Source organism: Zootoca vivipara, chromosome 1 (assembly GCF_965207765.1).
Source record: "Zootoca vivipara chromosome 1, rZooViv2.hap1.1, whole genome shotgun sequence".
Taxonomy (NCBI): domain Eukaryota; kingdom Metazoa; phylum Chordata; class Lepidosauria; order Squamata; family Lacertidae; genus Zootoca; species Zootoca vivipara.
The window spans coordinates 104,341,155-104,365,859 of record NC_142582.1 but is presented as its reverse complement, the minus strand read 5'-3'; the positions used below and the strand labels follow the sequence as shown (position 1 = coordinate 104,365,859).

The following is a 24,705-nucleotide window of genomic DNA, read 5'->3' as shown; positions in this document are numbered from 1 at the left end:
ACGAAACAGAAACAAGAACTCTGGAAACAATGGTGGTATTCACAGGACAGTCACTTCCATGTGCTTAGGAAAGAGGAGCTGAAAATAATATTTAAAAAGCAAAGGAATCAAGCTTAGGTATTCATCCTTTGATTTCTCCCATGAAGAGTTTTACATCTCTCAGCAAAACCCTCCCAGTGAACTATCAGAAAGTAACAATGGCATTTTAACTTACAGCTCAAGCACAGTTTGGCCTATCTATTTATTTCAGCTACTTGAAAGAAAGCTGAAGTTCTTCCCGTTTCAGTAGTGTAAGTAGAATAAAACTGGTAAAGGGGGCAAATCTGTTCGGAACATTTCCTTAGATGCTGATGCTGCAGGTTTCTTGCAGTCGGAAGTAGGAAAAGAGTGTGATGCAGGGAGGGAGTTGCAGCAAAGAAGTTTAATTTATGGAAAGCTTAATTTAAGCTTCAACAAATCAGTTGAAATATCAAGTCACGCAACAGGTTATATTCTCCCAAGGAGAAACAAATAATCCCCCCGTTGATCCCCGCATTTGCTTAGGAAGACGGCTGTGTGGGGCTCTCTTTGTTACTGTGCAGAATTATAGCTTTTTCACATATTTTATTTTTCATTTATTTATTGCATTTTTATCCCACCTTTTTATTCATGGGGTTCCAGGTGGCATACACGGTTTTCCTCGTCATCATTTGTTCCCCACAGCAACACTGTGAGAGGTAGTGACTGGCCCAAGGTCACCCAGTGAGAGCTTCATGACTGAGTGAGGATTCGAACCCTGCTCTCCCAAGTCCTAGTCCAACACTCTAACCACTACACCACACTGTCTCTTCCCAACATACTATGCACTAAGCTCCTGAAGGAAGGGTAGCATACATATCAGATGGTTAAAATTCCACATGGCTCTTCCTTGTCTGAATCTACCCTTAGATTCCTTCCTGATATGGAATCAGGACTCACACAATGAGCTCTGGATTTCTTTTCTAGAGCACTTTAGTACATTTCCAACTGAAGATACACCTCTGGTCTTCAAAGAAAAGATCCATGCTAACAGAGAGGATTCTTCATTATTGCCGTAGGGTAGGTTACTATTGGAGTATCAGGGTGAAATCGCTCCCATTCCTGTTTTCAGAGGGAGATTCCAGAATTTCATTTGGTTACAGCCAGTCTGAACTGAGCAGACCATTGTGTATGGCTTGCATGCTAGCTCGATAACCTGGCTGTTCTTGAATCTGTTCCTTCCAGGCCTCGGCCCCAGCTGGACCGGCAGTTTCTCCAGCGTTTTCTGAAGATCCAAGAAATTTTATTTCCTGCATGCTGCTCCAAGAATGTACTGATGTTCCTAACCTTGCTCATGGTTGCTCTGTTGGGTAAGTGAGTCGATGGCTAAGAAGAATGATATCAAGCAAGTCCTTTCCAGGACTCTTGTCAATGTATACGGGAGCACCCTTGGAGTTCATCCTTTTTCTCTTCCCCGCCCTTTACCTCCCCTAGAGCAGCTGGTCATTTACCAGGTGGGATTGATTCCCAGCCAGTATTACGGAGTTCTGGGGAACAAAGACTTCCATGGATTCCAGCAAGTCACGGCAGTTGCACTGATTCTTATTCTACTGAACTCTATGGTACGTGAAACCTCTTCTTCTACAAGGAGACGAGAGCACATGTAATGCAATTTGTCATGGATGCTTTAGTGGAGATTCCTGCATTGTACAGGGTTGGACTAGATGACCCTTGAGGTCCCTCCCATCTCTACAATTGTGTGACTCTGTGATACTGCCTTGCTCTGCACATGTGTATCCTGAGGGCCAAACAACATGTTAAAAAGGTAAAGGGACCCCTGACCATTAGGTCCAGTCGTGACCGACTCTGGGGTTGCGCGCTCATCTCGCATTATTGGCCGAGGGAGCCGGCGTACAGCTTCCTGGTCATGTGGCCAGCATGACAAAGCCGCTTCTGGTGAACCAGAGCAGCACACGGAAACGCCGTTTACCTTCCCGCTGTAGCGGTTCCTATTTATCTACTTGCATTTTTGACGTGCTTTCGAACTGCTAGGTTGGCAGGAGCTGGGACCGAGCAATGGGAGCTCACCCTGCCACAGGGATTCAAACAACATGTTAGCTAGTGACTAATCACACTTTTTAAAGGCACGCTTAATGCTGTCACTTTTATTTTGTTCATTTATTATATTTCAACTGTTAAAGGTCTTCATTTTACAAGTAACACTGTTTGTAATGTTTCCATTGTGTGATACTTTCGGCTACTTTATTACCTCACAAAAGTGGCTATCCCCAGGGATGGTGCAGTTAAGCCAGGACAATTCCAGCCACAGCAATTCAAAAGTTTCTAAGGCACATCTTCATCTTGCAAACTGCCCTAAGATCTTGTGATAAAGGGTGACATAAAAAAAAAAAAACAACCAACAAGAGTAACTTTCTAACTCTTCCCTCGCAGTTTCTAAACTGCAATGGAAAAAGCTAATCTGGATTGGGCCGCTCAGCACTGCTTTCCGACCACGCTCTGTTCTGGAAGGTGCTGTTTACTGTAAACCCGTCTGGACTGTTAGCTCTTGTGGGGAAAAGACTTTTTATGTCAGCAGTCGGACAAGGGGGGGTGCATCTAATGCTTTAAATCATTTGCTTTGAGCAGAGGATGCCTTCAGCTCAGAAGACTTTATTCGGGTCAATGTGTTCATGCAATCCATGGCTGGGGAATCGCTGGGCTGTGAGCTAGATTAGCCCCACCAATTTTGCATGCCCAGAACTGTGTTTCCATTGGTTAGCGGTGGGGCTTATATCTTACGCTGTTTAAATTTGGTGCAAGCCTGCTGCGATTGTCTCTGCTCAGGAATGCGGGAACATATCCACGTGATGTCATATGACATTGTAAGTGCAGTTGTTGGACCACAAGAGTAGCCATAAATGCTTTTCTTGCCTTATTCTCATCTTCTCTCCCCATTGTTCTCTCTCTTCTCAGCTGAAGAGCTTTGACCAGTTCATCCGCAACCTGATGTATGTGAGCTGGAGGAAGACTCTCACAGAATACCTCCATGGCTACTACTTTCAGGGCCAGGTGTATTATACCTTGAATATTCTGCATGAGGAAATCGATAATCCGTAAGTGGCTGGACATGATTCAGGCTCCTCCTGGCACTTTCTGGCATGTTTTGCATGCCCCTCTGCCTTGATGAGGACTGATTTTGTTGTTCCCCTTATATGTTGACCTGCTTTGTTTTTCTCTCCCTAGGGCAGAGCTTTCCAAACTGTGTTGTGACACGTTAGTGTGTCTGCTGCAGTGTGTAGGTGTGTCACGCGAATGCTCTCCATGCTCCTCCCAGGGCTTGAAAGGGGTTAGTTTAACCTCCCGTTTGCTAGTAAAATTGAATTACTGAGTCGCAAAATGATACATGTCTAAAAAGTGTGTCACCAACACGAAAAGTTTGGAAAACTCTGTTCTAGGGAGCCATGGGCTTTTCCTAAGACACACAGGGAAGTTATTTGAATAACCAGCCAGATGGGCAGGGCATAAATAATAAAATAATTAAAATTATTATTATGATTATTGCCTTTTGAACATATGCTCTGTGCTCCAGGCACTGGGTTTTAGCCAGTGTTAGTCCTGCTAAGGGAATGCGGGTGGCACTGTGGTCTAAACCACAGAGCCCTAGGGCTTGCCGATCAGAAGCTCAGCGGTTTGAATCCCCGCGATGGGGTGAGCTCCCGGTTGCTCGCTCCCAGCTCCTGCCCACCTAGCAGTTCGAAAGCATGTCAAAGTGCAAGTAGATAAATAGGGACTGCTCCGGCGGGAAGGTAAACAGCGTTTCCATGCACTGCTCTGGTTCGCCAGAAGCGGCTTAGTCATGCTGGCCACATGACCCGGAAGCTGTCTGCGGACAAACATCAGCTCCCTTGGCCTATAGAGCGAGATGGGCACGCAACCCCAGAGTCGTCCACGAGTGGACCTAACGGTCAGGGGTACTTTTACCTTTAGTCCTGCTCAGAGTAGACCAACTGAAATTCATGGGCGGGACTAACAATGGCCCATTAATTGTAAAGGGTCTTCTCTAAGTAGGGCTTGTTGTTGTTGTTTAGTCGTTTAGTCGTGTCCGACTCTTCGTGACCCCATGGACCATAGCACGCCAGGCCCTCCTGTCTTCCACTGCCTCCCGCAGTTTGGTCAAACTCATGTTGGTAGCTTCAAGAACACTGTCCAACCATCTTGTCCTCTGTCGTCCCTTTCTCCTTGTGCCCTCCATCTTTCCCAACATCAGGGTCTTTTCCAGGGAGTCGAGTCTTCTCATGAGGTGGCCAAAGTATTGGAGCCTCAGCTTCAAGATCTGTCATTCCGGTGAGCACTCAGGGCTGATTTCCTTCAGAATGGATAGGTTTGATCTTCTTTAGTTGGCTGCAACCCTCTAGGCAGGACTCGAAGCAATAGTTGTGTTAGCAGAAGCCAGTGCAGTGTATCCCACTCGTGCTACAGGGCTCCTCCCTCTGAATATCCCAACCATTGGCTTGAGTGGGGGGGGGGGAGAATCAGTCTGGCAAGTGGAAATGCTGAATTCCACCCACTATATTTAAAACTAAAATGCAAACTGCAACAAACAAATGTGGGGTGGTGTTTTTTTGTCCATATCTAATTGGAGATGTGTAAAGAGGCTAACAATAGCAAGATGTGAAAGGGCTCCAGTTATTTAAACAATTTAAATTTAAACTGCTTTAGAGGACAGTTTCCCTGTATTGCTTTAGTTTGCTGTTTTTGGAACACTAGAATCACATTAGGATGCTAATCCCTCGAGATTCTAGTGCCCTTGAGAAGTTTTGGACTACATCTCCCATCAGGCCAGGCCAATGTTGATGATGGGATTTGTGACTCTGCAACAACTGGACAGCACAAGGTATGGGGAAGCTGTTGTTTTATAAGACAAAATGGACCTGCTTGTGAGAAGAAAATTGAAGAATATTGGTAACTGGATTGAAGTACAATCTGATTAAAGTGCAGGCTATTTGATATTGTGGTGTGATCCTTGGGTTGCAGCACAATTAGCATTTACTTTGTTCATAGTGTGGAACAACTATAGATGCAATTGTAAGAGATGGTTAAGGTTGGAGTTGCAAAGGGGAAGCTACAAACATAACGATGACTTTATTTGACTTAAAGTTGTGCAACTGGAATTCTATTTTTTTTTCCCCAAAAAAATTTATTCATTTTAACCAAAACACAACAAAGCAACAAAATAACAACACAACAATACAATACAATACACAAAAATGAAGAAAAATAAAAAAAGATAAAAATAAAAATACACCGAACTTTCTAAAGCCTTGTTCTAGTCTTTTTACTTCGACTTCCTCTGCTCTCTGCTCGCTGCGATTCACTGTCAATCACAGATAGCAATTCTACCTCATTATCCATTTCCAAAATTGCTACAACTCACTCCTCATTTCTGTTAATCTATAATTACATTCATCGTCTTATCTATTCACTTTACATTCATCCTACGCTGCAATTCCTAATAACATTCAAAATCCCTGTCTTTTTAATCAGTCCAAATACTATATTTCCTCAAATAGGTTTTAAAGCTTGACCATTCTTCTTCTGCCGCTTTCTCCCCCTGGTCACGGAGTCTTCCGGTCAAATCAGCCAGTTCCATATAGTCCAACATTTTCATTTGCCAATCTTCCACTGAAGGTATATCCTGGGTCTTCCACTTCTGTGCTATCAACATTCTCGCTGCTGTTGTGGCATACAAGAAAACAGTAACCTCTTTCTTTGGTATCTCCTCCCCCACAATCCCCAACAAAAAGGCCTCTGGTTTTTTAATAAACGTGTTTTTAAACACTTTCTTTAATTCATTATAAATCTTATCCCAGAAGTCTTTTACCTTGGGGCAAGTCCACCACATATGGTAAAACGTTCCTTCTATTTCTTTACATTTCCAACATTTGTTATCATGTGTGTGGTACATTTTTGCTAACTTAACTGGAGTCAGATACCATCTATACATCATCTTCAACATGTTTTCTTTTAGGGCATTGCATGCTGTAAATTTTATAGACTTTTTCCACATTTTTCCCCAGTCCTGTATCATTATATTATGCCCAACATCTTTAGCCCATTCTATCATTACCGATTTTGTTTGTTCATCCTTTGTTTGCCACTCCAGCAATAGGTTATACATCTTAGATAAATTCTTGGTTTTTGAATTTAATAACAATGTTTCCAACTTGGATTCTTCTTTTTGGAAACCTACTTTTTGGTCCATTTTAAACACTTCATTGATTTGGTGATATTGTAACCAATCGGACAATACATCTTTCAACTGGTCATATGGTTTTAATTTGTATTGATTTCCTTCCTGTACTAAAATATCCTTATATTTTGGCCATCTGGCTTCCATATTACGCCTTTTAAAGGCTTTAGCCTCCAATGGTGAGACCCACCTGGGTGTTTTACTCTCTAGCAAATCCTTATACCTCAACCATACATTTAACAATGATTTCCTAATTATATGGGTTTTGAAACCTTTATACACCTTTGCTTTATCATACCATAAATATGCATGCCATCCATAAACATTATCAAAACCTTCTAAGTCTAATACATCAGTATTTTCTAACAAGAACCATTCCTTCATCCAGCATAGAGCCGCAGCTTCAAAGTATAATTTCAAATCTGGCAGGGAGAAGCCCCCCCTTTCTTTAGTATCTGTTAAAATCTTAAACTTAATTCTGGGTTTTTTCCCCTGCCAGATAAACTTCGATAATATCTTTTGCCATTCTTTGAAGCATTTTGTCTTGTCAATTATAGGTAGGACTTGGAATAAAAATAGCATCCTTGGCAATACATTCATCTTAATAACTGATATTCTACCTAACAATGACAATTTTAAACTAGACCATGTTTCTAAATCCCTTTTTATCTCGTTCCACATCTTCTCATAATTATCTTTATACAAACTCAAATTTTTTGCTGTCATATTTACCCCCAGGTACTTCACCTTTTTTACAAACATCAAGCCTGTGGCCTCTTGTATCTTATTTCTTTCCTCTAGCGTCAAGTTTTTCTCTAAAACCTTCGTTTTGGTCTTATTCAACTTAAACCCCGCAACACGCCCAAACTCCTGAATTATTTCCAGCGCTTTAACTACGCTGGTTTCCGGGTCCTCTAAAGTTAGCACTAAGTCATCCGCGAAGGCTTTTAATTTGTATTGCTTTGACCCCACCACTACTCCTCTGATCTCTTCTTCCCTTCTAATCATGTTCAGCAAAACCTCCAAGACCGTTATAAATAGCAATGGGGAGAGCGGGCACCCTTGTCTAGTTCCTTTCTCAAGTCTAATTTCATCAGTCACCACATTGTTGACTATAATTTTCGCTTTTTGCTCATAATATAATGCATTAAGGCCATTCATAAAGTTTGAACCCGCTCCCATACTTTCCATATTTTTCTTCATAAAACCCCAAGAAATATTGTCGAAGGCCTTCTCTGCATCTATAAACATCAGGATCGCATGTGTATTCTTCTTAGCCTGTAAAAACTCTAGTATATCCACAATGTTCCGTATATTATCCTTCATATGCCTTGTTGGCAAAAAACCAGCTTGGTCATGGTGTATCAAGTCCTTGAGGATTTTTTTCAGTCTCAATGCCATAATACTTGCAAAAATTTTGTAATCCACATTTAATAAGGATATGGGGCGGTAATTCTTTACTTGAGTTCTATCTGCCCCTTCTTTCGGCAACAGTGTGATGAATGCATCTTTCCACGACTCTGGTGCCCGATCCCCTTCCAATATTTTGTTGCATACTTCCATTAATGGCTGTATTAGCCAGTCCTTTAAAGTCTTATAATATTTTGCAGTCAGTCCGTCTGGTCCTGGTGCTTTGCCCAGTGTGCAACTGGAATTCTAAAAATGCAACTTTTGGTTCCTGAAAGTAACCAGCAGTTGAATTATTCCAATTCTTGAGTAATGTAAACTCAGCAGTGATTGCAGCAAACTGATACAAAAAAGTGAGTGCTTATATAGAGCAGTGGAATCAGTGCTCTGCTGGAGGGGGTAGAACTCTAATATTTGAGGAAGGAGAAGATGGAGTGTCCCACCAAGAAGGATTATAAGATAAGGCTGGAAGGCTCCCCATTGTGGGTGTTGTAACAGCTGATTTATTGCATGCAGGAGGAGGTTGCACTGACTGACTTTGAGATCCCTTCTGACTCTGTGATTCTGTGCCAGTAACCAAGCCATTATTTTTGCCAACTGTTGTTTAGCATTGATTTGCAAGCTAATAATTAAAAAAGTAAATACTTCACCAGCCTTAAAACTGCATAACCACCCAGCTCTGATTCTGTGTAGACAAACTGTTCTGTTCCTAACATGTTAACTTTTCTTATGCTTTGCTCTTTCTGTCATAGCAGTCGACGCAAATTTAAATATCCTTTTTATTGTGCAGAGATCAAAGAATCAGCCAGGATGTGGAGAGGTTCTGCAAGCAGCTGAGCTCCATGGCCAGTAAGCTCATCATCTCTCCCTTCACGCTTGCCTACTACACCTATCAGTGCTTTTACAGGTAGGACCAGTCTTCACCTAGGGAGAGGGATAACCACATACTTAGGGGCAGCCCTAACTTTTGTCCCAAGTGGAGTACAGCATAGACGAGCCTCTAATATATTAGAAGGCAGCCTTCCACTGACAGTTTTGCTAATCTCTCTCCATTTCTCTTGCCTAGCACTGGCTGGATGGGCCCAGTGAGTATTTTTGGATATTTTATCATGGGCACAATTGTTAACAAGATTCTAATGAGCCCCATTGTATCAAAGCTGGTGCAGCAGGAGAAGCTGGAAGGTGATTTCAGGTGAGTCTATTCAGCAGGTCTCATGATCAGTTTGACCCTGAAAATAGCTATACAGTAGGCTGAAATGATGTGTGTGCCACTGTTCTTTTCTTGTTTGCTGGTTGTGATTTGTGTTAAGAGAATCCTTTATATAAGGATATGAACTTCCTGATAGCTTACAAATGGAATGCACATTGCAAACCCGATAGACTGCTGCTGCTGAGGATGTTCATACACAGAGGATGTTCATACACATAAACCTGGCTGATGTGTCATTTGCTGTCTCTTGTTATAGTAGAGTTCTGTGTCTGCCATCCAGCCTAAGTGATGTGTATCATTTGGGGAAGGGGCCATGGCTCAGCGGTAGAGCATCTGATTTATATGCAGAAGGTCCCAGGTTCAATCCCTGGCATCTCCAGGTAGAGCCAGGAAAGATCCTGTGTCTGAAACCCTGGAGAGCTGCTACCAGTCAGTGGTGATAATATTGAGCTCAGTGGACCAGTAGCCTGAGTCATTCTAAGGCAGCTTCCTATGGCAGAAATAAGAATGGGTTTTGCAGAGACGCTGATTACTCGGTCCCAAAAAATGATAATTGAAGCAAGTGTTTTCTGGATTTAACAGGTTTAAGCATATGCAGCTACGGGTGAATGCCGAATCTGCTGCTTTTTACAGGTAAGAGGACACTTCACTTTTTATTATCTCTTTTCTGTGACCCCTTTGGTTCCTGCGAGTATTGCACGGTTTGTGTTGAAATGTATCTCACAAACATCTTGGATAATTAGCATTTCTTCCCATCTCCTGTTCCCAGTTGGGCTCCACCTTGGTGGTGTTCAGGTTTGTTTGTTTTGTTTGTTTTTTAAGTGTAAGATTAGGTAAAGGTTAAGGGACCCCTGACCATTAGGTCCAGTTGTGACCGACTCTGGGGTTGCGGCATTCATCTTGCTTTATTGGCCAAGGGAGCTGGCGTACAGCTTCCAGGTCATGAGGCCAGCATGACTAAGCCACTTCTGGCAAACCAGAGCAGCACATGGAAACGCCGTTTACCTTCCCGCTGTAGCGGTTCCTATTTATCTACTTGCATTTTGACGTGCTTTCCAACTGCTAGGTTGGCAGGAGCTGGGACCAAGCAATGGGAGCTCACCCCATCATGGGGATTCAAACCGCCGACCTTCTGATCGGCAAGCCCTAGGCTCTGTGGTTTAACCCACAGCGCCACTCACTGTGTAAGATCAGTATTCATCATTACATAGTTCACTTTGATAATTTGGCTAGATAGCAGGATGTCTATCCATTCTGTTCTCTATTCTCCACCCACACACCAGTTCACCCATTGCTCACAGAACATCCCACAGTTATGAAAGCAAGAAGAGGAGGAATAACGCCAGCAGAACAGGGTGGGGTGGGAGAGAAAGGCAAGCAGGAAAAAACAGAAGGAAAACAACACACGTTATGACTGCTTTTTGCCACATGAGGTCACTGTTGTCGTTGGAAATCTCACCAGAGTTCAGAAAGTGTGGATTAGCTGTATCAGTTGGTTGTCTCATCTTCACACACTTTCCTGGGAGAAATTGTACTCACGCAGCAACCAATCGCCACCACCCGTTTGTCATCCTCTATATGTGCATACATGCATCTTACCCCAGTGAACTCTAGGTCCGTGGGAATGATCACTGTCCAGACTGACTGTGCGCTACTTTCCTGCTTTTCAGAGCTGGGGAAGTTGAGCACATGCGAACCAACCGCAGGCTGCAAACCCTCCTGCAGACTCAGAGGGAGCTGATAGGCAAGGAGCTGTGGTTGTACAGTAAGCAGAACTGGTTTCCTTCATTCCCTCCTTCACTCGTTACACAGGGAAGGAAGCTTCTAGATTTCTGCCGTGGGAAGTGACTATCGAAATGGGAACAGAGAACAAGTTGATGAACCGATGAGAGAGAAAATGGGTTCTTCTGGAAACCAGACCCAAATGGGGTCATTCCGGGGCTTCACAGGAGTGCCTGAAAAGCCGAAACAACAAGGCCTTGAGACTGAACTCTGGGAAAGAATAGTAGCAGCAAGGAAGTAGGCCAAGCAGCTCTTGGGCCTTGTGGATTTTGCTATCTCAGGCTCTATCTACCAGAGGAGCTGTCTAAACATTTTGTTATTAAGTACTGAGTGCTGAACTGAAATAGACTGACCTTCTAATTGACAGTTACTATCCTGAGTAGCACTGTTAACTGGCTTTGTTTCCAGAGCATATGTTCCTGATAAACTTTTAAAACACAACACAAAAAACTGTGTAGATGTAATAATGGAATACTGAATGGTTTAGTTTATGTAAAATATGTAGGGATTTATGATATGCAAAATGAACCATGGAAAGAGAAGGGAAGTTATTGATATTTTAAGGATGTTTAAATGAGTATTCTAAATTGTAAAACAAAAAATTTAATAAGATTTTTTCACACACACACACACACATACCGGTATATATATATATATATATGTGTGTGTGTGTGTGTGTGTGTGTGTAACAAAAACTGAGTAGATGGAAGTCCTAGATTAACTAATTTGCCAGCATTACCACTGTATTGTCTTTTTTCTGCTTAGTTGGAATCAACACTTTTGACTATCTGGGCAGTATCCTGAGTTATGTGGTGATTGCCATTCCCATTTTCAATGGAGTTTATGCTGATCTGGATCCAGCAGAATTGAGCTCTTTGGTTAGCAAGGTAAGCTTTTTGCAGCATCTTAGCTTGGTGCTAGAGCACAAAATGTTTTGCATGCAGAAGGTCCCAGGTCTGATATTCCTACACACTGACCTGTGATGTCCTGTAGGCTGTAGTAACATTTCCTCAGTGATCTTACTGGTCTAAAGGTAAAGGGACCCCTGACCATCAGATCCAGTTGCGGACGACTCTGGGGTTGCGGTGCTCATTTCACGTTATTGGTCGAGGGAGCCAGTGTACAGCTTCCAGGTCATGTGGCCAGCATGACTAAGCTGCTTCTGGCGAACCAGAGCAGCGCACGGAAACACCGTTTACCTTCCCGCTGGAGCGGTACCTATTTATCTACTTGCACTTTGAAGTGCTTTCAAACTGCTAGGTTGGTAGAAGCAGGGACCAAGCAATGGAAGCTCACACCATTGCGGGGATTCGAACCGCCAACCTTCTGATCGGCAAGCCCTGGACTCTGTGGTTTAACCCACAGCACCACCCATGTCCCTGGTCTACAGCACCACCCACATTACCTGGTCTACAGGGAAGTAATTGGTCCTTCATTTAACCTGGCCCTGAGTTGTTCAGAGCTTTAAACGTTAGTAACAAGAGCTTGAGCGTAGCCTGATAGCTGATCGGCAGCCAGTGATGTTCCCTCAGCCCAGGTGTAATATGTGGGAGCTCAAGTATTCCAGCCAGCCCTGTGTTGTTGCTGCCTTGCCTAATTGTGCAAACTGTTATGCTTTCCTGGCATGGGGCTTTTGACCACATAATAGTCTTAAACAGCTCAGGACCGCAATACCTCAAGAACCGCCTCTCCTCGTATGAAGCAACCCAGACCCTGCAATCATCATCTGAGGCCCTTCTTTGTGTGTCCAGAGGAGGGCAACCAAAATGGTCAAAGGCCTGGAAACGATGCCTTATGAGGAACGGCTTAGGGAGCTGGGTATGTTTAGCCTGGAGAAGAGAAGGTTAAGGGGTGATATGATAGCCATGTTCAAATATATGAAAGGATGTCATATGGAGGAGGGAGAAAGGTTGTTTTCTGCTGCTCCAGAGAAGCGGACACGGAGCAGTGGATTCAAACTACAAGAAAGAAGATTCCACCTAAACATTAGAAAGAACTTCCTGACAGTAAGAGCTGTTCGGCAGTGGAATTTGCTACCAAGGAGTGTGGTGGAGTCTCCTTCTTTGGAGGTCTTTAAGCAGAGGCTTGACAGGCATATGTCAAGAATGCTTTGATGGTGTTTCCTGCTCGGCAGGGGGTTGGACTGGATGGCCCTTGTGGTCTCTTCCAAATCTACGATTCTACGATTCTATGTGTGCCTTCTTTGTGAGAGGTCCGGAGGATGGCAACACAAGAACAGGCCTTTGCAATGGTGGCTCCCTACTTGTGGAATGCTCTCCCCCCCCCCCCAGGGAAGCTCACCTGGAGCCTTTGTTACATATCTTTTGGCCCCAGGCAAAACTATGGTTTTCGCTTGTTGCTGTGTTATGTATTGTTGTGTTTTTTATATTGTAAAGGGCCCTATGATCCTCGGATGAATGGCGGCATAGAAATTTAACAAATAGTAAATAATAAGTAGGAATTGGAAGCGATGAGGAGCAAGTCAGTCCAAAGGCAGCTCCAGACCACCACAAAGAGAGAACTAATGTGATGCCTCAAGCGCTACTGGTGGCAGTTTTATTGGTCTTTTTGGGAGATGGCACTGCTTTTTAGGGATGCTGTCCCTTGATATCCCAAGTAGAAGCTGGGAAGGAGATCAGCAAGAGCACGCAATTCCGCCGTAGGGTTTGTGTTGCTCCAGCATCCTAAAACACTGCACACCACCATACATAGGCATTTAGTCCACATGTTGAATTTTAAATTCACCATGCAATACAGTCATTCGCATAGATGCCTGCACCTGTGTACAGCATAATGTGTGAATAGCCTTCCTGCTGGGAGTTTGCAGCGAGCTTGTCGTGCAGAGAGTTAAGGCAGCAAATGTATTGCTTCATCTGTCGTGGCATGAGATCCTTCCCTCTGTAAACAAGATGTGGCCTAATTCAGTCCTGGGAGTGAGCCTCCCATAACATAATCCATGTAGCCCAACCAAACAGTCAGGAACTAATTGCAGAGGGATAAAAATAGTTGAGCCTGGCATTCCTCGCTGTGCAGCAAGAGGCTTCTTTAGAATAGGTCTGGCAGCCTTGTGGGTGGATGGGTGGTTGTCATTACCCCCATTGTGTGGGTGTGGATCCCAGGGCTGCTGGGAATTGCTGTGCACCTTGGCAAGATGCTGAAGCTAGATTGGAAAAGCTGTAGGCTGCTGGGTAGTGTGTATATATATACACACACACACACACACACACACTATTGCAATCCCTGGTCCTCTAACCATGTTAGGGCTTATTGCTTTGAAGCTCTTAATTGCACTGAAATATCAAAGCCAGTTTGGTCCATATATATATATATATATATATATATATATATATATATATATATATGTATATATGTATATATGTATATATATACACACACACTGTATATATATATATATATATATATACACTGTGTGTATGTATATATATATATATATATATATATATATATATATATATATATATATACTGTATATATAAATGTAGAGGGTCCAAGTTTGTTAAAATGTGGCATTCTCCCAAACCGCTTGCCCAATCGCGGTCAAATTTGGCCACAACGTCACATGGGTATAGGCAAGTGTTTCCATGCACATAGATTGACCACATGTCACACCTGTGCCATGAAAGCGAGGTAAAACCCACTGGTTTGGAACCCTAAACTCAGAGGGCCGGGGAAGGTGGGAAATAGAAGGCAGAAGAGGTTGCAACACAGCGCCCTCTAGCAGCGGCTACACTGGTACTACAGCTAGAAAACCTTGGCCCTCTATCGGAGGCTACACTGGTACTGCAGCTACCGGTACTAGGCCGAATGGAGGCTCGCCATTACAGACTAGGAAAAATGGAGGTGGGGACTCGCCTGGCTGTGGGTTGGGGGCAGGAGGGGACGGGATAGATCATGGATCGGGACAGGGTGGGGGGGGAATCACAGGGATGAGCCACAGCAACGCGTGGCATCGCCAGCTAGTAATCTATATATATTGAAGTACAGAGGCTAACGAGCCTTCTGTTTCAGAGTAGCTTTCTGTTAGGCAGCGGTACCTGTGTAAAGTGTGTCTTGCCTCCTATAATGTGCCAATAATCCAAGCACTATAGTTACCAAATAGTGTATTGGAGGAGGGATGCCTCATTTCCCCCTGCAGCCTTGAAATGTGAGGAAGGAGTGTGATAAGTCATCGGTCACTCCCTAACCCTGCGGTCTTATTCCTCGTTTCTTCAGTCTAGCCCTCTGTTTGCTTCTTCCTTGCTGACTTACTCAGCGAGCCCTTTGTAGCTGAGCTCATGCATACATACTTGCTGGTAAGTGGGCCAGATACTTTAAACTGGGGCAGCTGTGTTTCCATGTTATACATTTCCAATCAATCAATCAACCAGCCTGAGAATCTCAGTGCTTCTCTTTTTGCCTTTGCCCTCCTAACTGTGGTCAGTGTGCACTGAAAGTTTAGAAATCAGCAGGAGACTTTTGCGGGGTGTGTGAACAGATTCCTGCCATTACCCGCACCACCCACCCACCCACCCCAAGTTTTATTTTCCTTTACCAAAAATGGCAATCAGTCTGCTAAGGTTTTGCATAAATTTTGACCCACGTCATTGCTGTTGCATAATGATCAGTCCACCTCAGGGATCAGATAACGGTCAATTCTGCTACCAGCTGGGGAGACAAACCACTCCTACAGCTGATTTTGAGGCATGAAGATGTGGGAGCTGCTTCTTGTACGTTTTTGCTTCCCAGCCCCTGCTAACGCTTGGTTTGTGTGTGATTTGTCTTGCAGAATGCCTTTGTCTCTCTTTACCTCATTGGCTGCTTTAGCCAGCTCATTGACCTCTCCACCACCGTGTCTGACGTAGCTGGCTATACACACAGGTAAGTCCTCTTGCCAGCTTGAGGGACAGCTTGCCAGCCTGTGTGTGTTTAAAAAAAAGCATCTGCTTCTTATGTATCCATCAAAGGTAATAAACAATGCAGAGTGTATGGGTGCACTAAGTCGGTCTCTCTTCAGAGGCATCCTTTCAAAAGAAACAAACAAGGAATCCCTCCTTTTCGCATGAGGCATAGAATGTCAAATATATTTTGTTATAATCTTTGTGGCTGCTGCAGTGGAGAGAATCTGAATTTTTCCTCTTAGATCAATTAGCAGGCTGGTATTTCTGCCCATGTGACATTTGTGTTCAGACTATGCCCATTAGGTGACAATTACTAGCCTGCAAACAATATTCAATACTTACCAGGTTTTAGAAATATATTAATAAAGCTTTTTCTTTTCCCTTTTGGAAATTAGGTTTCTGGGTCTTGTCATTCAGGCTGGTTTGCTGCTTTGGGGCGTCACTGCTTCTTCTTGATTAGCAACTTTCTTGTGGTTTTTTTTTTTGGTTTTTTTTTGTTTTGTAGAATTGGGGAGTTGCTAGAGATGCTGCTGAAACTTTCCAGGAAGCAAAACGACTGTGACTCACCAGGCAAATGGGAATTCAACAGGTGAATATCTCTAGCTAACATCAAGCATGGGACGCCAGTTTTCCTGTTTTTGCTATGGTATTTCTTGTACCACCGAGTGGTGGACCCAAAAGGCAGCCAAACACCTTGGTGTCTGAGCTGTGATGTCTCCTTCTACTTACCTTTCCTCCTTTCTTGTGGTGGGGCACTGATGCCATCAGCGTTTCCAAAGAGGAGGTGGTCTCAAGCGACACAGCTTTCCTCCTGGAGAAAATCTCTCTCTCTGCTCCCTCTGAAAAGCTGCTCATCAAGGATCTAAACCTGAGAGTCACACAAGGGAACAATCTCCTGATCACCGGGAACACAGGGACAGGGAAGACATCTTTGCTGCGTGTCCTCGGTGGCCTCTGGGAGAGCAAGCAGGGTGAGTTCGTCAGCCTCCCTGAAACATCCCTTTGGTGAAAGGGGGCCCTTGCAGCAGATTAGAGGGTGGAACACTTTCCCCATAGATTTGTGGGGCAAATGCTGGATTTGGACTGTTCGGGAACCCAGATGTAGTCTCTTTCGTGCTTGAGTTCTTAGTGATATTGCCCTCCCCAGTGCAGACTTAATGGTGGCCTCGGCCCAGTTTACCTGAAGGAGCGTTTCCACTCCCATCGGCCAACCCGGACACTGAGGTCCACCTCCGAGGGCCTTCTGGCGGTTCCCTCACTGTGAGAAGCAAAGTTACAGGGAACCAGGCAGAGGGCCTTCTCAGTTGTGGCCCCCTCCCTGTGGAACACCCTCCCATCAGATGTCAAAGAAATAAACAAACAACTATTTGATGTTTAGAAGACATCTGAAGGCAGCCCTGTTTAGGGAAGTTTTTAATGACTGATGTTTTCATGTATTTTTAATCTTTTGTTGGAAACTGCCCAGAGTGGCTGGGGAAACCCACCCAGATGGGCGGGGTATGAATAATTAATTAATTATTCATTCATTCATTCATGGCCATTGCCATAGACGTTGCATGGCACTGCAGAACTAGGCAAACCACAGCCCCTTAGCCCCAATCTCTCTCTTCCCCTCTGCCACCCCAATATTACTAGCCTGCTGTACAAGGTTGTTGTAGTGAGATAGCGGCCTCGGCACAATCAAATTGTGGCTTATTAAGCGAGGTTGTGCATGAGTTCCATGCACCCGCCCACCACAGCTCCTTTACTCCTTCCTTCATGCAAGTGGCAATATGAGCCAGGAAGACGGCTGGACATGGGTTCATATTGCAGGCAGACTGGGAGCTACAATTAATAACTTTCAAGCGAACCAAGCTATGAAGCCATGGTTTAAAGTTAGTTTACAAATCCTACCTGGTTTGAAAGCTATTAACCATAGTTCCTGGTTTGCGTATAATGGGAGGTTCTGGTTTCCTGTTGTTTCTTGGCTTGCTTCACCACTTGCACGAAGGGAGGAGCAAAGCAACAGCAAAGGGGCTTGCATGCAGGTGCACAGAGCTGGTTTATATTCTGGTTTATTAGGCCAGGATATGATTGCGCAGACTAGATCAAATCCAAGTGTTAAGTTCAGTTTGTTACCGAAGTGTTGGATCATAGACTTATGTCTCTGTGATTCCTTCTGCTGGGTCTTTGCAGGGAACGTCCACATGCTGACTTGCTTTGGCCCCCATGGGGTGATTATCCTGCCACAGCGGCCATTCTTCACAGACGGGACCCTGCGGGAACAGGTAAGTAACCTTGGTGCCAGATTCCCAGGGGTGTGTGGTCCTTTGCTCACCCACAGACTAGTTTGGTAGCAGTGGCAATTCTAAAAAACAACATACCTGTTAAAATTGCTGCAAGCTGAGTTGCCAGAAAATGGCCTGCCTTAATTCAATACATCGGGCCAGAGGCCTATTAATGGTTATTAGAAAGCTCTTAGCAGAGATGGCATTGTGGCTGCTTCCATCTTTGTACGACTGTGGTGGAGACTCTCATTTGGGGTATGTGTCTGGTTTATTTGATTTAGGTGATTTACCCTCTGAAGGAAATCTATCCAGTTTCGGGTGAGTGGAAATGCACTGGAACTCTTACGCCCAAATGGGCTCAAATTGCTTCGGCTTATCCTGCGCTTCCGCTCTTCTCTGCAGTGTGTGTGTGTGTGTGTGTGTCCACACTGCATGAATTAGCATTGCACTTGCCTGGGTCGTCTCTCAGTAGCTTTATCTGTTTTCCTGCAAAACATAGCTGAACCAGGATATTAATCGCAGGGGAGTGTTCGGTATGTGGAGTGGTGCAAAATGTCCATTCTTGTGCATGGAGGCTGTGAAGCGAAAGGCACCATTCAGTTCGTTATGTGCGCCCGTTAGGTCTTGTCCAAACTTCAGCTTGATCCGGGCAGTTTTCTGCTTGTCCCATGCTTTCTGGGCACAGATCCCAGAGGCTTTCTATTTGCCCTGCTGTGCTTGCTTTCCCCAAGAACACACACACACACACACACACACACACACCGTTACCAGTGGCGGAGCTTCATGCTCCGGCACCAGGGGGGGCAGGGCTGGCGCGCGTCCTGGGGACAGGGCGAGCCGTCTGTGGGGCACCCAGCACGGGTGGGGGGCAGCCGCAATGGCAACCTACTGGGATCGCGCTACTGGGGGCGGTGTGCTTCCTCCGCCAGTGCTCTTTACTATTGAATCAGAGAAAACGTTTGCTCCAACTCGGTGGTAAAAATCAGGTTTTCCCAGGGGAAAGCAGCAGGACAAGCAGAAGCCTGGATGAGCCCCTAATGTAGCAGGATCAAATGAGTACTTTGCATGTGTGAAGCAGTCCTGGCGATGATCAAATGATGCCCCTGTTGTGGAGAAAGCTAACTTTGTTTAGGCTGTCTGAAAGTAAAACTAGCCTTTATTAGTGAAAATGAAGTTCTCAAACCAACTGGAGCCCCTAGGGAGACATGTCCTCTAAATAAAGCAATGCTTGATTAAAGAGGCAGCTGTTCTCTGCTTCCAGATAGTCTGGAAGATCATCTGAATATAAACCAAATTAATAATATGGTGAAGCCCGCAGCTACTTTGTAGGTTGTCAGGCCTTCTGCTTTGCTTCTGTCTCAGTGATTACTAACTCCCCGATTTGGATTAAGTTGTTCCTCCAACAGATGCATGTTTGATTTCTCTAATTTCTAAGATCATTCCTGTTCTCCCATTGCCTTCGTCTTCTGTGGATTAAGAAGGGACTACTTCTAAAGACAGGAAAGGGCCCCAGGAATCCCTGGCAGAAAACAGGTTTATCAGCTTTTCAAAGACAAGCAGGAAAGGAAGAAGATTAACAGATGCCCTTTTACCCAGATCTATTGAACCAAATGTTTCACAGCCAGGCAAGAACAAATGGCAACAAATGCCTGTTCCTTGCAACCCAGTCCGAAAAGTGCTTGAAAAGTAGAAAGCAATGGAGTCAGTAACCATCCCAGAAACCTATGTCCAAGACCAGGAATTTCATAATTCAGGCAGCAGAAGTCTATCAAGGGAGCCACAAAGCTCAGACATCCTCCCACAGCGCACATAATTATGAATACCTGATTCCCTTCAATAGATCCCTAGAAAGTTACCCCCACAGTCTTCATACTTGGGATACCTAAATTAAAGGGTTGGTGTAATAGAAATGCAATGCTATGAAATGTTTTAACCATGTTTTAGATACCAGCTTAAAGTGGAATGCTGATTAAACCTGTTTGGTTTATGTTCATGAAAAAAATTTAAGCAGATACTGAATCCCTGTCAGGGATGTTGTAGTAGAAAATTTCCTGCCTTGGCAGGGGGTTGGATTAGGTGATCTTCCTCCTCTCTGATTCTTTGGTTGTGTTGACCATAGCTGCCAAGTTTTCCCTTTTCTCGCGAGGAAGCCTATTCAGCATAAGGGAAAATCCCTTTAAAAAAGGGATAACTTGGCAGCTATGGTGTTGACACTCAATAATAATATCCATCTCAGTTTCCCTTGGAGTTTCCCTCTCCATGATGACATCTTCCTGCTCCCAGTCTCAGTTTACCTTAGGACTGCTACTCATCCCTGCCTTAGTTTCCCTCCCTCATAATTTCCCTCTTTGTAACCCAACATCTCCAAGACCACAATGTGTTCTTCCTAAGCTTCCAAACCTGCAAAATAGTCATAGTCTCTCTCCCCCCCAATATCTCCCACCTACTGCTTCCTACCCAAAAAAACTACAATATTTCTTCCCCACCTCCTTCCTTCTGTCACCTGATGTCAGGAAAAAGAAGGAGGATGAAAGGATTATTCCTAAAAGCTCTTCCCACAGGAGATAGACTTCTAGAGTAAGCTCAGAAGATGTCCACACGAGCTGAAAGTCCACCTGTTAATTAGCTTCCTTCCATTGTTATATACATTATGTGGTGCTGCACCCTATTAAAACCTTGGGATGGGCTTCCACATGATATGTTTAGGTTTGAGCTATTAGCTTTTCAGATCTTCTAACGCAGGCATCCCCAAACTTTGGCCCTCCAGATGTTTTGGACTACAATTCCCATCTTCCCCAACCACTGGTCCTGTTAGCTAGGGATCATGGGAGTTGTAGGCCAAAACATCTGGAGGGCCGCAGTTTGGGGATGCCTGTTCTAACTCATGATCAAAGCAGCCAAAACCAAGTGCAAAGAGGTCCCTGTCCCCTGATGACCCAACTTCAGAGTGACCCTTCCCCCCACAGTCCTGTCATCATGAATGTAATTCCTTGCACAATAGGGTCTTCGGATGATGAAAGGATTCTGAGATTCCTGGAACTGACTGGGTTGGTGAGTTACCGAGGGAATAAATGATGCACTTTGATTTCTGTCCCGATTTGGGGAATAGAAAATGGCTATAAAAGCTCAGCAAGGTGCACTGTAAATGTCTTTGGATCATTCCTAAAAAGGAGGGTGCTGGGATTGCCAGGAAGCCCCACTGTTTGACCATGGAAGTTTGGATCAGTTCAAAAAAGTAGTGTGGGCTCCATGAATTCTGAGATGAATGTAGCTCTGCTATCTTGTATTCCAAAGCCTGGGCAATGATATTAAAAACTGCTTCCAAAGGTGAGCTCTGGCTCAAATTAAGCCCTGGTTTATGTACATTGTATGAGCAAAAACAACAGAAGCCCTGATGACAATGATGATTATATAGAAGGCACGGGAACAAACAAACAAAATATATGACAAGATGACACTAATTACCAGCTGGCAATGGGTGGGCAGGATTAAGACAGAAAATGTCCTTATGGCTGTGTTCACCTGTTGACCAAGCCTGGAATAATTTGTTTTTCATCTTTCTTTTTAATGCAGTCTGATTTGCTAGCAAGGACAGGTGGTTTGGACCAACCAGTGGACTGGAACTGGTAAGGCTGCTTAGTGGGACAGTGGGGCTCCTGTTGTTTGCTGTGGGTAGGTCTTGAGCTGCGAGGCTGTTCTAATCACAGATTGTTTTGCCTTTGCTGCAGGTATGATATTCTGTCTCCAGGGGAGATGCAGCGGCTCTCCTTTGCCCGACTTTTCTATCTCCAGCCCCAGTATGCAGGTGAGGAAGGTGTTCCTTTCTGAGTTCCTTAATTATGGGACTCCCTGATTTGCTTGACCACAGACAATCCCTGGATAGCCAGTGTTATGAGATGGAATGTTGTGCAGAAGAAGGTAGCACAAGGGCCATTGGCCACCTGTTGGTTACTGCCTGTGATCTTACTGATGGCAGGCACCACAACTTCTAATCTAACCATCCCAATCTGCCTCTTTTTCTCAGCTTTGTAACTGGGTTATATTTTCTTGCTGGTTTAGAGGGTCAGAACTCCCCATTGTACCAGCCCAGTATGTAAAGTGTGCTCAGGTTGCCTTTTGTAATGGAAAACTGGTGAACAGCTGTTGTTGTTGTTGTTTAGTCGTGTCCAACTCTTCGTGACCCCATGGACCATAGCACACCAGGCACACCTGTCTTCCACTGCCTTCCGCAGTTTGGTCAAACTCATGTTGGTAGCTTCGAGAACACTGTCCAACCATCTCGTCCTCTGTCGTCCCCTTCTCCTAGTGCCCTCCATCTTTCCCAACATCAGGGTCTTTTCCAGGGAGTCTTCTCTTCTCATGAGGTGGCCAAAGTATTGGAGCCTCAGCTTCAGGATCTGTCCTTCCAGGGAGCACTCAGGGCTGATTTCCTTCAGAATGGATAGGTTTGATCTTCTAGCAGTCCATGGGACTCTCAAGAGTCTCCTCCAGCACCATAATTCAAAAGCATCAATTCTTCGGCGATCAGCCTTCTTTATGGTCCAGCTCTCACTTCCCTACATCACTACTGGGAAAACCATAGCTTGAACCATACGGACCTTTGTCAGCAAGGTGCTGTCTAGGTTTGCCATTGCTTTTCTCCCAAGAAGCAGGCATCTTTTAATTTCGTGGCTGCTGTCACCATCAGTTTGCAAATTTGTCCTGCTTTATTCAAGAGGAAGAGACTTGGATGGTGCCATATTGAGGGGATTTCCGTATGGGGGGTATTGTTGTTTTCTGCTTGCAGTGCTAGATGAAGCTACCAGCGCACTCACAGAGGATGCAGAGGATGAGCTGTACAGGCTCTGTGCACACCTGGGAATGACTCTGGTCAGCGTGGGACATCGCAAGAGCCTGGAAAAGGTAGGGTGGTGTGGAGTCAATCTGTCTGAGCAGAACTGCTGGGACAGGTAAGGTTTTATTTTCACGGGGCCAGTGGTGTGTGTGGATGGGAAAGTCCCTCTTAAAGCCATAGCTCTCAGTTTCTGTACTTACTCTTTAATTTCAGTTTCACAGTTGGCGTCTGAACCTGTACGGAGGAGGTAAATGGGAGCTCAGCAGAATAAAGAAAGACTGAGCCACTCCCTGACTTGTCGTGGACAACAACAAAAAAGAATGTAACCAAAGCCTCAGCTGGGTCACATACCAAAGTGCCTTGAAATGAACACACCTTTTACAGGAAGCATGGATCTGAAATATTTCGGGACTTCAAAGCCAGCAGGTGCATTAAGGCTTCTTTGACCCAAAGGTCTCCAGCTTATACTGTGAAAGAGCAGGGGGGTTTAAATTCCTCCCTGCCCCCAACTTGCCTTTCTGTATAAATGGCTACCAGTCCATTGTTCAGACTGCTGTGTCTCCCACTCAAGATCTCTCCCAGAAGGAAGGAAGGGGCCTTTGCTGCTTCCATCCTTGCAACTTGCTTAAGTGAAAACAACTTCGAACAACATTGAAGCAGGGCTGGCAGTGAATGGAGCAGGAGTCTTCTCACCTGAGACTGAGAAGGGTGTATTTGTTTCAGTATTAGAGTTTCTGCCTCGTTGCCATAGCCAGGACCCTCCATGTGAGAAGATCTCTATCTCTGCCGTGCTCAGGGGACTGCCTTGCTCTTGGTTGCCCACAAGTGCGAAAATACATGTCTCTTGTTTTGGAAGTTTTCCAGAAGCGTGTATTATACACAGATTCCCCCTTCACCCGATGAACCTATTTTTGTTTAAATAAGCGTTCATTAAGGAGCCTGAGAGTGCTGGGGATCTCAGCCCTTTATACCACAACAGTGTACTTCAGGCTTCCTCAACCTCAGCCCTCCAGATGTTTTTGGCCTACAACTCCCATGATCCCTAGCTAGCAGGACCAGTGGTCAGGGATGATGGGAATTATAGTCCCAAAACACCTGGAGGGCTGAGGTTGAGGAAGCCTGGTGTACTTCCTCCACATCTTTAGTTTCCATGGAGGGTCAGCATTTGAACCAGCAGAGCAGGCATGTAATTGACAAGGCTGCAATACATTCAGCAATATTACATGCAGTAATTAATATCTGCAGCTGAGGCAGGTGTCCAGACGGACCTCACTGAAGTGTCTCACTGAGACAGGTGGAAATGCACATGTGTAGTTTCAGCCACTGATTAAAGACCAGAGCTGCTCTGGATACAGCTGTCTAGCAGGGAATCTGTGGGCTAATGCCAACTGCAAGGGCTACTTTCTTTGGATTGATTTGGATTTTTTATTGGATTAGAATAATAAAAGGGAAGAGTGACATGAAAGACAAAGCTTGAAAACGTGTGTGTTTGTCCTATATTGTTTTGAAGTCCAGAATCTGGAATAAGTCACGGTAAGGCCCCGGATCTGCACAGAATCCAATTATTATGTATAAAGGTAAAGGGTAAAGGGGTCCCTGACCATCAGGTCCAGTCGTGTCCGACTCTGGGGTTGCGGCGGTGATCTTGCTCTATAGGCCGAGGGTGCCAACGTTTGTCCGCAGACAGCTTCCGGGTCATGTGGCTAGCATGACAAAGCTGCTTCTGGCGAACCAGAGCAGCGCACGGAAACGCCGTTTACCTTCCCGCCGGAGCGGTCCCTCTTTATCTACTTGCACTTTGATGTGCTTTCGAACTGCTAGGTTGGCAGGAGCTGGGACCGAGCAACAGGAGCTCACCCCGTTGCAGGGATTCGAACTGCCAACCTTCTGATCAGCAAGCCCTAGACTCTGTGGTTTAACTCTGCACAGAATCCAATTATTCTGTATACTTTTCTCTATTCATACATCCGTACTGCCTCCTCCCCTCTCCTTTTAACTACCTGCCCAATAAATGCTTCAAGTGGCGAAAGCCGAGAGTTTCCCCCCTCTCAGAATCTGGA

General features: G+C 44.8%; 1 protein-coding gene and 1 non-coding gene across 11 annotated transcripts in view; both read left to right on the top strand.

The window, feature by feature from the left end:
* The window catches only part of ABCD4 (ATP binding cassette subfamily D member 4), a 352,667-nt gene extending 328,551 nt beyond the window's left edge, over nt 1–24,116 (top strand). For 3 of the 10 annotated variants that reach the window (XM_035108606.3, XM_035108597.3, XM_060272708.2), the window contains exons 2-19: nt 1,243–1,367; nt 1,492–1,619; nt 2,971–3,110; nt 8,445–8,561; nt 8,721–8,846; nt 9,447–9,497; nt 10,535–10,629; nt 11,412–11,533; nt 15,433–15,524; nt 16,050–16,133; nt 16,313–16,515; nt 17,720–17,811; nt 18,093–18,129; nt 20,813–20,862; nt 21,385–21,437; nt 21,540–21,616; nt 22,598–22,713; nt 22,859–24,116. In XM_035108606.3, the coding sequence (XP_034964497.2) occupies nt 1,243–1,367; nt 1,492–1,619; nt 2,971–3,110; nt 8,445–8,561; nt 8,721–8,846; nt 9,447–9,497; nt 10,535–10,629; nt 11,412–11,533; nt 15,433–15,524; nt 16,050–16,133; nt 16,313–16,515; nt 17,720–17,811; nt 18,093–18,129; nt 20,813–20,862; nt 21,385–21,437; nt 21,540–21,616; nt 22,598–22,713; nt 22,859–22,927 (1,777 nt within the window). In that variant the 3' untranslated portion in view covers nt 22,928–24,116. Of the gene's footprint in view, nt 1–988; nt 1,078–1,242; nt 1,368–1,491; nt 1,620–2,970; nt 3,111–4,320; nt 4,342–8,444; nt 8,562–8,720; nt 8,847–9,446; nt 9,498–10,534; nt 10,630–11,411; nt 11,534–15,432; nt 15,525–16,049; nt 16,134–16,312; nt 16,516–17,719; nt 17,812–18,092; nt 18,130–20,812; nt 20,863–21,384; nt 21,438–21,539; nt 21,617–22,597; nt 22,714–22,858 lie in introns of those variants that run through there. The other 7 variants (XM_088672172.1, XM_088672168.1, XM_060272703.2 and 4 more) reach the window with 6 other exon arrangements.
* Nucleotides 9,172–9,243, top strand: TRNAI-UAU (transfer RNA isoleucine (anticodon UAU)). The gene has a single exon. It is a non-coding gene; the product is annotated as a tRNA-Ile (tRNA).
* Nucleotides 24,117–24,705: the final 589 nt, after the last annotated feature.